We start from the raw sequence: 12,809 nt of genomic DNA on the forward strand, positions 1-12,809 counted from the left end.
TTCCCCTGGTCTTGCTAATAGATACTAAATCGGGCAACAGGTTATGCTGTCATCGTGTGGAGACTGATGTGCAGCATGATAAAAGACAAAAAAAGATGTAATTGTTGGTAATAAGAGGGGCTGCCTGTGAGAGCTTGGGTAGAGCCCCTCCATCTGATGGCACAGTTCCTCCTTCAGCTTTTATTTTTGAAATAAAGATGTCTTAATTCATACAGAAACTCAAATTAGGACAACTAAAGCAATTATTTTTTTTGAGATAAATCATTTTTGCCTAAGCAGGAGACAAAGCTTGCTCCTTGTTTGGATTGCCACCCCTCTCCTCAGCTCATGAAGAGGAGAAGACTTGATTTCCTTTGACTTCTTTTGTTTCAGTGGGGCAACGCAGGGTAAAGCAGTGGCAAATCTTGCTCACACAACCAATGAGAGGCCGAGGAATTTTAGGCAGAGGGAGATAAGCAGCTGAAGCTTACAAAGCGCCAAATAGTTTAGATAATGCTGTTATGCATTGTTGCTGCTACATAACCCTGATAATTATTTTAATTCTAAGGACATTCGTCAAGGTTAAATAAAACACCTGAAAAGGTTAAGCAAACAAGGGTTCCAGACAGGTATCTATGCAAATACATCATTCATGCTCATATTTGTTTCCTATTCTCCCCTTTTGTTCATGATGTTTGACCTCTCTGTTCTGAAGAGAACAGTGCTAGAAGGGAGGTTGCGGCGATGTGGGGGTTAGCTTCTTTTCCCAGGTAACAGCAATAGGACAAGAGGTAATGGCCTTCAGTTATGCCAGGGGAGGTTCGGGTTGGGAATTAGGACAACGTTCCTCTCAGAGTCTGGTGGGGTGCTAATACAACCCTTGAGTTGGAAAAGTAATATAACACACAAGGCCACAGGCGTCCAGCTTATTTGTTTGAGTGCAAAATCCACCACTCTGTTGATTCATTTCCTCAGAGATTCCTCAGACATGACTCAAATACTACTTGGATATCAATGACACACACGAGGACAGATGACCTTCCCTGGCCATGGAGTGCTAAGGGCAGCAGAAAAGACGATTTTAAGCTAACTTCATGCTCTCTAGTGTTTTGGAGCTCAAATCCATGTGCAGCTACAACTGTTCTGTGAGGACACAAACAGCCCTAATAGCCAGAGCCACTGCTGTGCTCCAAAACAGCCTCTGTGTTGGAGGAAGATAGAAGTGCCCTAAGCCACCCAAGGAGCCGGGTCCAGTGGTTGAGTCCACCAGCTCCAGTGCTATCACCTCTGCTATCCCTGCAAAGCCCAGCTGCTTGTGGAAGGAGGCCAGGATTCCACCTTCCTTCAGGTGTACAAATACCCTGCCTTACAAACCTGGACCTATGCGTGCATACTGGTGACAACAGGCTGCATCCCTGGGTGAGAGCTGCTTGCTTAGTGGCCTCTGACCAGCCTTTGCCTCTTTCCTATTATGTTCCCTAGAGTGGTAGCCTGTGCCCAACCCAGCATAGGGAGAGACAGATGAGATGGTGTTCCACTACTGGATATGGACATATGCATGTGAGGAACTTAACATTAGGAGAAATCGTAATTTTTAGGATTAACCAGTTCCTCTGCCCTGGGATTCTAATACATCACCATATAGCTCTGATACATATTATTTCTAGCTGTTCCTTCGCTTCTGTGGAATCCTAAATAAGACTCAATTTCATGTGTTTCTCTCCCAAGCCGACGGAAGTTGAAATTTTTTATTGCATTTTAATGTAATGTTATGATGCTGGGTATCTTCTGGGTGCAATTCAGCCATCTCCTTGTTTATCCCTTAGGATTTTCTAACAAGATTTGAAATCCCATTCCTTTCTTTAGCATGAGAACACACAGGTTAAAGAGAAATGTGTTTGTTCGAATAGTTTATAAAATAAACAACATGAATCTAGCTACTTTTCCCTCATTCATGAGAATACTCTTGCTGATTATACTGGGTAAGTACTGCTCAAGGGAATGAAAATGACAGAGTTGTCTTCTATAAGTGGAAGCTGGGAAATCCAGCATCTATCTGGATACTGCTTTCAGAGCTGACTTCACTGCACAGCAAGCAGGCAGGCATGCACAGCAGCACAACCCCTTTCTGTATTTCTAAGAGAGAAATGAACAAATAAACCCCCTGTCCGACAAACAGAAAGACCAGAAGGACACCCCAGCCACCCCAGTGATGTCTGCTTTTGTGGCAGATCTCCCATGAACAGCACAAGTTCACTTGTTACCTCGTGGACTCCTGCTTGTATATATCAATGATGTTCTCCACCAGCAGGTTCCTCTGCAGTCCGTACACTCCGTGCCGGTCAAGGACCACTTCATGCCTGCAGGAGGGACAGCGAAACCGGCCTCCCGAAGCCACTGTTGTGCCTCCCCTGGTGGGCAGGTAGGGGTTCGAGGCCTGTTCTTGCCAAGCAGCACAAGAAGAGGTGAGTAAGTCCACGTGCAGCTTTACCAGAATGTATTTTGATAACAAGGCATCATTTTTGGAGCATGACAGACCAAAATCTGATGAAATCAGGGCCTATCTCTCTCATTTCCCTATTCTGCCCTACCAGCCCAATGAACTCTGAGTCAAGCCACTCAAAGTAAATATCTAAAGGTCTACTGGAGAAACTGCTGAAGCCACCTGGATGAGGCTCACAGTGCTGCAATGATCTGTGCTAGACATAATACAGCTCCTTCAAGAGCACCTGGGCAGCCCCCCCCCGCAGCCTTAACATCTATGAAAAGCCATCAGCTGAGCCGGGTGAGACTCAGCTTTTCCATTCATTCATCCAAGCGCTGCTTGAATCTTAAGAGCTTTCCATGGGAGTGGACCTACCTGGAAAATATCACTGGCGCATTTCCTGCACAGGTTATGCTGGCAAGGCAGGATGACCACCGGCTTGGTGAACATCTCCAAGCAGATGGGACAGATCAGCTGCTTCTCCAGATTATCCATGGTCTGCTGCTCTTTGGAGAAGGACTTGTAGCCCAGAGAGGTGCTCATCCCTAGCTTTTCCAGGGGCATACGCTCAGGATCACGGCGTCGCAGCTCGGTTTCTGAGTGAATTTTCCTTGCAATAAATCCAAGGCTTCGGTGTGATCAGAGACTCTGTGGGCTTCGCTCACTGGAGGACATTGTTTGAACGAGGGGCCGGAGGGAGCCGGGGCTGTTTTTAGCAGCGCGGCGTCACAAGATGCCATTCTGCCGTGCCCATATAAGCTGTGAGAGGAGGATAGGCTGGGACAGGTGACAGTTCCAGGGGCCGGGGGGAGGGCAGTGGCAGAGCCCTGGCTCTCTTCACTCGCACATGGCAGCCTTCACTCCTGGGAGCAGCCGAATGATAAGCGCGCACCATCTGAGCAGCCCTTATCTTCACAGGGCCAAAGCAAACTTGCTGCCCAGACTGACAGCCACTACTCCTGTGTTATATAGTCACGGTTCTGAGCACACAGCTGAGGCTGCAGTGTGCAATCTGCTGTGCTGCCCTTGTGTTTCAGCAGGCTCCAGCAGCTGGCCTTCCCAAGACATGGAGCACATGAAGTTCCTAGAGAAGACAACAGGAGAGATGGCTGCTCTCAATGGCTCACATCCTTCAGGACGTAAGCATGTCACTGCCTTACAAACCAGCTGAAAGCACTGCCTACCAATAACTGCACTCAACTTTCTTCCAGTATGAATTTTTTAGGAACCAAGAATTTAACGTGACTGTTCAATCCAGTAGCTTAAATATGCCCCAAAAACACTATCTGAATTTTCTCATAAGAAAGAGACAGAAGAATTACAGTATGAAAAGCTTTAATTTTTACTGCTAGAGAATAGGTACTAATTGTACACACTCTCTCTGTGCCTAGTTTAATTCAAACGCATTTTGGTTTTGGGCAATGCTGTTTCTATCTGTTTATTAGACACCGATATCCCTCTCAGCTTGGCACTTGTTCTAGAGTTATTTTTAAAATGACAATTTCCCAGATAATGTGTGGCATGTGATGCCTGATCTTAAGGGAAAGCCATCTGTGCTTCCACTTGCCAATAATTTATTGCACAACTGTACAAGTAATAAATATCTCATTCTCAGTTGAAGCCAGAGTGCCCTCATGTACTGTATAAAATCACTTTGCCACTGTACTGTACATGCAATCAGCGTATTGTCTGCTATCTTAATCAATAACTTCAATGCCTTTTCCTCTAAGGATCTTGCAGAAAGTTCTCGTGTTTATGTTAGCTCATAACTCTGTAGTGCTTGGCTGTGATATGTGCAATACAGCGGCTGAGTGAATCTCCCGTGTGTCCTGGGCAGACCTCGTTTCCCTCTATCTGTATGCAACACCAGTCCGCACACCGTGCAGTTCAGGGAGATATAAAAGTGAAGGTTTTCATTGATTTCCACGTGAAAAATGAATAATATTCTCTGCATGCAGTGACAACAGATCACATTAAATTCAGTGTATTACCGACTAGTTTTTATCTTCGATGCCTTGCACGCTTTAAGCACTTGGGTTAAATTCTGCACCCATTTGCAGCCCACCAAGCCAGAATTTCACCTACCCCTATAAATTTGTCAGCAGCCCCATAAAAACAACAAACTTTTTCCAAAGTCCTCCTTTGACGAGAAATTTGTGACAGTTTTATCTGAAGTCACACTTTGATCCAGCTCCACAGTGCAGGCAAGACCTCAGGAGCTGCAAGGGGAAAGCTGCTCCGGCAGCTGAACGGCAGACAGCTGGGGCTTTTGGCAGGGGTGGCAGGGAGTCATTCTTGGCAACAGCAAGAGGATAGTTCTCCCTCCGCTCCGTGGTCAGGTCAGAGGTGACTCTGGTGTCTGGAGGAATCTGAAGGCCTCCTGCTGATTCTCCTGTCCCTGCGTCAGCTGCCCCTTGCACATCAAAACCCGCGTGAATAAAGGAGCTTTGTGTTGGGCGAGGAAAGCTTTCTCTGCATGGTGAGGCAGATCCTTTCAGCCTGCAGCACAGGCAGAAACAGCAAAACTCTGCCAAGGAAAGCTGAGGGCTAGATATACTGCTGTGCAGAGACAGTTGCATACAGTGGCGTACAGCAGCGACACAGGAAAACCCATTGACACTTGGGTCAGTGAACAAAGGCACTTCTGAAGGTGGGCTGTGTGCCTGGGATGTAATTCTGGGCAAATTATGCTAACCTGTGGTAACTCACTGATGTCTTCTGTTAACAGGTTGAGGGTGACCTCTGATGCATCTGTGGAGGACATCTGCTGGCCTCTGCACCCACCAGCCCTCACGGCTCTCTGCACCAAGCCAAGCAGTCTCTTAGTGGAACAAAACAGGACGAGAGGATTTGCCTCAGCTCCACAAAGACTCTGGATGTCTGCCAGCCATCACCAAGAAGGTTGCAAGGATATTTTTTCTGTCGTATCTTTTTGCCGCATAGCTTGCCTGGGAGTGTCTCCTGGCTTTGCTGACACAACCAGAAACTAGCTCCCAAAATTATGCTTGCTTTCCTTGGTATCGCTTCCAGCTCCTCTATTTTTGTAGTGTATTGCAACTTGTGGGCTGTGGACTGAAGGCCAGGAGGGCCTGGATGGCTGACTGCAAAGTAGAGGGTTTAGGAGAGGAATCTGAAGGAGGAAGGAGAGGCTGAGTGATGTCCAGGTTCAGGTTTCAATGCCATAATGACATCCCTGCATTTTACATTCACAGAATTTCCCTTTGTGACCTCTTATCCTGTACCAGCGTCATGAAACTCTCATCTGTCAGTCATAGAAATCTGCCCTCTGCCTCTTACGTGCCTGGAAAATAAAGGGAAAACTATATTTTCACCAGAGGACAACGCCTGCATGGCTTATCTTGCCATAAAGCTCAGCAGGGACAAGGCCTGCTCTGCAAAGCATCAGATTCCTTGCCCAGGCAAGGACAAGACTGCACCTCTGGCTCCACCACTGCTGCATGGGGAGATCCCCAGACCTAGCTCCCCATCTCCCCCTCCAAACAGCCACTTGAGAAGTCCCGATTGCCTCCACAATGCAATATCCTAACAAAAAATGATGAGGTGGCTGCCTCCATCTCTGCCCACCTGAACATAAGATTTAGACTAAAATGACAACACGGCGCCCCTTCCTCCCCAGTTCTACTAACTCTGCCTGTTGTTTTGACTGCAAATATTTGTACTTTTAGCCAGATATTCTATGGAGGGCAGAGGAATATCCCATCTCCCCTCCACCCACCCCACCTCCTACCCATAGAAGCGCCAACTGCAAATGGTATCTTGTATTTCATGATTTTATTGCTATCAGTGAACATCCCATAGCAAATACCAAACCTACCCTTTGATGTACCTGCCCTGACGTCTCAAAAGAAAGCCTCTGCAACAGAGACAAGAGATTTCAAAAGCAATTGCCTTCTGAGGTGTTACCAGACATCTTACCATGCAACTTATACGTTCATTTTTCACATGATGATAGGCAATGTGCCCATGTGCAATATGATTTTCTAGAAACAACTGGGTGATGGTTGCACACCTCCAGTGAAACAGGGACCACCACGGGAGGTAATGACATCTTCCAGAAAGTCCCTTTGCACACAGGAAATCATCTGCTCTGTAGTTTTCTGTATTATCAAGGCTCCCAAAATGAGTGAGTCCAAAAAAGACAGCTGCCTATGCAGTGGAGTAACAAATACAACATTACCGTTCAGCTGCTCCCTCACTCATACACAGCTTTGCAAACCCAAAGGTCCCCAATCCTCATCCTCTTGCGTACTTCAGACCCTCAACACATTAGTGCTACAAAGAGGTCTAAACTTCACATGTAAGGCATAAAATCATGTCCAAACTACTGTGCGGGGCAGAAAGTGCCGTATATGACCATCCATCTAAAAATAGGCTCTCTTCAGGGCTACGGACAAGTTTCACAGATAACAGACTTGATTTTCCACACACTGAAATATGTGCTGCAGAAACGTGCTCAGAGAATGAGACATGAATGAAAAGGCTATAAGTAAAATGAAACCAGTTAGGAAATGGAAGAATGCAATCCTGCTTCCTCTTGGATGCCCAGTGACTCAACGCTTTAGTCTCTTAGCACTTCTACAGTCTTTTCCCCTCTACTTGGCTATAACAGCACTGCATCCCATAGGAGTCTGTAGATCATCACTAAATGTTTCCCCTGTTCCCAGAAGGGAAGGCATGACTGGCTCCTCCCTGGGTTGTGCTTGCATTTCATGGACTAACGCAGGTACTAAGCACTTAGTTAATGGAGGATGAGCTAGCACAGTGACAGTGGGGCTGTCGGGTAGCCCAGACACAAAAGTAGCTGGGAACCCTCAAACCTGCTACAACTTAAGGAAAAATGATTGCAGAGTTTCAGCAGCAGGGACTTTGACCAGGGAACAGATCTCATTTCTGCTTTGTCTGTGACAGCCCATAGCTCTGTTGTTAGGAAACGACAGCAATGGTCAATGGGGAAGCGTTTTGTGTTCTGTAGCACAGATCCAGCTCCGTCTTCCCAGCTGGCGTCAGCTCATCACTTCACAGAGATACAGCCCTGGCCAGGGTCACATTTCTCCCCAGCCCCAGTCCGCTCAACACCAACCTCTCACAGCGCTATTTTGGTCTGCTGCCTCCAAGTTCATCCAGCAGAGCAGAGATGCATGGGTGTTTTTTCTCCAGGAAAATCCTTAGGTCTATAATTCAAAGGAAAGGCTGTTTTTAAGGTTATACTCAGCCTATGACTTCACACCATGTCAAAGACCTGCTTAGACTCTGTCCCAGGTCCATTGACTTGTTTACATGTTTTCATCCCTCCTCATCCTGAGGGTCATTCCTGCAGGACAGAGCAAAGCCTGAGTGCTGGGAGATAAAGGATTGAGGTTTACGCTATTACAGTTAAACAGAAATATGTGGAGTGGGGGCAGGAAGGTTTTCAGACAAGAAGGCATCACCAGACTTGGCAGAGCACCTGCTTAGCACATGGCCTGTGACAGAGGTGGTACCTCTGTCCATTAGCCTTTTTTTCCTTGCTGTATTTCAATTTTATCTGTTTTCCTTTCATACCTTCCTTTGCCCTGCAAATGCTCTTCAGGCGTACAGCAAAACCAGCATGCCTATTCATTTCTGAATGCTGATGCCTTTTTTCTTTGAAAGTCAGCTTAGAAGAGCAAGTTCCTCTTTTGGACATTTACCAACCAAGTTCTTTCCCTCACTCCCTCACATGTGTTTCATGTGAGCATGGAAGAACACAATGACAGCAGATGGTAGAAGTGCCTTCAAACCAGCCAGGAACTGAACGAACACAATTTAAGCTATGATCAGAGATGCCATCCATTGTGACATTGTGTTCACTGTACCAAACAGCAGTGGATTAGATTAATATTCTTTTAAATTGTTACTTCAAGAACCATCTCAAACATGTCAGCCTGCATCCGCATGTGCAGTGTTGAGTCCCCATCTCCCACCATACTGCAATTATTCCTCTTTCCAGGAGTCGGCCTTTTCAATTCTGGCTGAGAGAATGCAGAAAAGGAAATGGAAAACAGTGAGTCATTTGGCCATAGAGCAAATTCAACTTCTGGTACCTCTTCAAAGGCTTGGACTTTGCAAACGAAGGAGAGCTGTGGTGCTTTCGGAATAATCCTTAGTCACTGGTTCAATTCCAGCTCACAAGAGAGAGAGTTCTGGGGTAGGGAGGAAGTATTTGCCTATCACTGGGTTTTTTATCAGACCCCCTGGACCAACATTCTGAGGAATGTCAGGAATCAAGCCAAAGAGCATCCCCAGTTACCTCTGTCATCAGTGGATACCTCAGTCACTCTTATACTCCGGGTACCCACCTTGTTCTTGCAGCCAACATGGGGCAGGTATGGCTATCACTGGCCTTTCAGTCATCCCAGGGAAATATAAATGTCCCTTTATCAAGTCAGGTGTCACCCAGTCAGTTATCAGCTAATCTTGAAGAAGGTGACAACTCTCCCACCCTTTCTCTGGTAAGTCATTGTGAAATATTCTTTACATTGACCCTCACAGGTTACACCAGACTGGAATGGAGAAATAAAGCAATTGAATGAGCAATTGAATATAGAACAGGAAACACTTTCTTCTAGTGATCCTGCTTTAATCCTTTTCCTTACTTAACAGCTGGGAATCACTTCTGAGGGAAATGTGTCTGTTTCTCTTCAGCCTGGGCTGCTGTTATCTCCATTCTTCCCCAGCCTCACATGCTGCAGGGGTGCAGAAAAGTCTTTGGACCATTTACTTTCAGCTTAGCGAGGAAACTGCCACGGGCTGGCGGATGGGTATCTCTGCATGACCCCTGTGATGCCTCTGTAAAACTGGAGGGAGAAAGCTAGCAGAGGGAAACAGAAGATGTGAAAAACACAGTAACATGGTAAGGGATGAGAATGCATGTAGGCACAGCTGTAAGTCCCAAGACGTCTTATACACTGAGTAAGCACTGCTCTTATACACTGAATAAGCACTACTGATACCCCAAAGCCCTGCACAACTCTCCTACCTCTTCTGCTTTGCAGCATCAAAGCAACCTGCTTCCACACTTTCAGCTCCTTTATCCACTTCCACTAACATAACAGACTGAAAATTCACATCCTGTGAACAACAGAGCAGTCTGAGCTGCTCAGCCAGAAACAGCCCCTCTCAATCCTGACCCCAAGACTAAATTGAATCAAGACCTACCTTCCAGAATGAGGCTTGTGAGGCAGACACATTTTGCCACAGGCCCATAGGAGAAGTGAGGGCAGGCAGAGCAAAGGAGAGATCAATACGTTTTTACAGAGCAACAAAATAGGAGAAAGAAAAACGTGGCTTTTGAGCTTTAAGCCAACATCTTTCCCATGACAGCACTCTCCCTTAGCCTTTCAGTCAAAGCATTGTTGGCTAGCCAGGTAATGCTAAAGGAGTGAAGTCATTCTTATTTTTGCTGAGAAAAAAGGTCAGCGTGTCCCCTGGATAAGGAAGAAAATAACAGGATAAGCTCCATGTGAAATCAGGGGACCTCCCTGGAATGAAAAAAATGGTGTTTTTTTTTTTCTTAACAAGGAAATTAGACACGAGAGGTACTTTGTTCCCCCATGAAGAAACACTTCTTGGTCAACACAGTCTGAAGTATAAGGTGAGGAGGAAGACAGGCTCTCTGCTACTCAGTGTGTCAGGACAGCCTGCAGCAAAATGCCTGGATAGGAGGGACTGGCCTTGCTGATTTAATCTTCAAAGCAAGTAACTGAAGTCTGATTTTCTCTCATTTCTCCACCTACCTCTTTTTAAAGGTTTATCTGTCTTGACAGGTGTAAGAAAAGGTTTTTATTTGCATTTTGTCTTAACCTGTCTTGAATTAAGTATGATTTCAATGTAATTGGATACTAATGACTCGTTCCTTGCCAAAGGATGTGGTAAAACTCCACACAGAGCTTTGGGCACCTTACAGGTCTCTTAGTTGCCAGCTTGTTCTCCACAGCATCCAAAATATTATTGTGTGTGCCCTCCATTGGTTGCAAGACCCTCCTGTGTGAGCAATAGCCAGAAGGGGAGAAGTCTCCTCTAGAGATGGGAGAAAGAAAGAAGGCTGTCAGTAAGAACAGGTTCAGATGTGAAACTCAGGAGCTTCTGGGGAGCAGCTGGAGGATTTATGGGGTGGTGAGAGAACATGTGGTTGTTGTTTTATGGTCTGAGCAAGAAGAAAGCTGAAAACCCCCTTCAGTGAGAACAGAAGCCACAACAAGATGTTTAGGAATAGCCACCAAAGTGGCTTAGCAGCATGCTGTCAGACACGTATCCTTCCCTGTCTGCACACCCCATCTCATTTCTTACCTGTGTTAATTCCTTCCCCTGGCCACTAGCCTGAGTTCCCTGCTCCAACTCCAGCTTTCTCCAGGCATGACCAAGATTTTGCCTGAGGCCATTATTTTTGGCTGCAGCCCTGTATGGGCTTGGAGCAAATAGGTGGGATCCAGACATCCTGCCTGGCCTTGGCGGGTGATGGAGGACATGTCTGACTGCCAAATGGGAGAGTAACTGTGAGTCCAAGCTACCCAGCTGGGAGAAGGCACTATTCCTACCTCTACAGACTTCTGTTTGCAATTACATTTTTCCTGTTATTAAACGCCTAGCAGCAGTTTGGACATGTTCACACCCTTTCATTCAGTTTGCGGTTTCTCATGATTAACCCAGGGGAATAGAAGTTAAACTCATCTGCAGAAGAAGAACTATTTGCAAGTCGCTGCTTATGAAAAGGCTACTCCTCTCAACACTCACCTCCCTGCAATGGCCTGAGGCAAATTATAAGGAATCTGTCCTCATCTTCACCGCCCACCTTACTAGCACCTGCAAAACATAAGGAGAGCAAGAAGGAAAACAGAAAGAGGACAGAGATGACAGATTGAAAGTAAGGTGTCTGTGGAAGCCCACAGTGGCTTGCCTACTGAATACCTTCTCCACTTTTTGTGCTTGTTCCCTGGCCTGACAACTACCTTCCTCCCAGTATATGTCTTCTGCTTTGTCACCTCAGCACGACCTCCTGTCTTACAAGCAACTGCAAGCATCTGAGATGTTCTAGACACTTGGACTAGGGAACCCCTGCCTCTATCTCCCTCCTTTGCACAGCCATTGGCTGTAGGGTGGGGTCCTCCTGTTTGCACCAGCTGAGCTGATTCACCTTTCTCACCTGTGGGAAATTAGACACTTTGCTCAATTATCAAATTGACTCAGATGCTGGAAGTGTCCACAGACAACCGGAGCAGGGACAAGCTGAGTTGCATGGCTTTGTGCAGTAGAGATGAAGCAATATCTTCTACTTTGAGTCGAGAAAGTGCTAGAGCGGCCTGTCCTCTCCAAACTTCACTCTCAGTGTCCTCTTTGCTATCCAGAGCACAGTATGTTTAGTATCCCACAAGATGGCCCATAACTTGAAGGAGCATTCACAAGCAAGTCAAGCCTTTTCTGCAGAGAAACTACATTCTCTCACCATCTGCTTGTGTGTTCAAGGTAAGGAGAGGACCTGTGGCTGAGCAGAGGGCCTTCATTTGTGGTCACTCATAGTTGGGAGCAATGTTTGTTCCAAAAACCACATCCCTGCAATGGAGCCTGATGAGGAATTATGCAAAGTGAAGGATGAAACTAAATCAGCTTGTTCCCACGAACAAGGCTAGGGACTTGCTCTAAGCTTGCTGTGGCACCATGCGCAGCACAGCAACACAATGCTTGGGGCTCTCTGCTCACAGCAGCAACCTGACAAAACCACCGCTGCTGAGGGAGGGACAGCAGCAATGCGTGCTCACGGAGGGCTGTGTTGACTAATGTCTGTCTCTAGCAGTTACCGGCACTTTCCCTGGCAGCAGATGATGTGCATCTCACCCTGCTCCTACGGAATGGAAAGAAGAGCCGCTCATGTCTTACCACGTTCCAAAATGTCCATCTCTTGCTCACTCTTTGCCTAATGAAGCTCCAGCTAAACACCACACAGAGCCTGCTTTCAGCAGCCGGGTTCTCTCCAGTACAGGCCTGTTTATGTCAGCCTGCTTGGACAACTGTTGAGACAGCAACCAAAGAGCACCCAAATGCCATCCCAGGAGTGCTGCCAGCAGCTCACCCACACCCAGGCTGCTACAAGGGCAGGCAAAAAGCGTCCCCTAGAAGTTCTGAGGCTGAGTCCGAAATGTTGCCAACCTCCGAGGGGATCCCCATCTTTCCCTGCGCTCTCTCCATCCCGAGCTGGAGGGCATCGCTTTGCCCTCAGCGATGGGAACCAAGGCGGGGAACCAAGGCCCGGAGCTGCGGCACCTCGCCCCGCCCCGCGGCCCAACACCGCCCGTGCTGCCGCGGGCGCCCG

General features: G+C 46.9%; 1 protein-coding gene across 2 annotated transcripts in view; it reads right to left on the reverse strand.

Moving 5' to 3' along the window:
* TRIM55 (tripartite motif containing 55) overlaps positions 1 to 3,202 on the reverse strand; it is a 36,256-nt gene extending 33,054 nt beyond the window's left edge. For both annotated transcript variants that reach the window (XM_072329405.1, XM_072329404.1), the window contains exons 1-2: positions 2,840 to 3,202; positions 2,244 to 2,416 (exon numbers count right to left, since the gene is read on the reverse strand). In XM_072329405.1, the coding sequence (XP_072185506.1) occupies positions 2,244 to 2,416; positions 2,840 to 3,028 (362 nt within the window). In that variant the 5' untranslated portion in view covers positions 3,029 to 3,202. The remainder of the gene's footprint in view (positions 1 to 2,243; positions 2,417 to 2,839) is intronic.
* Positions 3,203 to 12,809: the final 9,607 nt, after the last annotated feature.

The sequence above is a fragment of the Excalfactoria chinensis genome, chromosome 2, assembly GCF_039878825.1.
Source record: "Excalfactoria chinensis isolate bCotChi1 chromosome 2, bCotChi1.hap2, whole genome shotgun sequence".
NCBI classification, from domain to species: Eukaryota; Metazoa; Chordata; class Aves; order Galliformes; family Phasianidae; genus Excalfactoria; species Excalfactoria chinensis.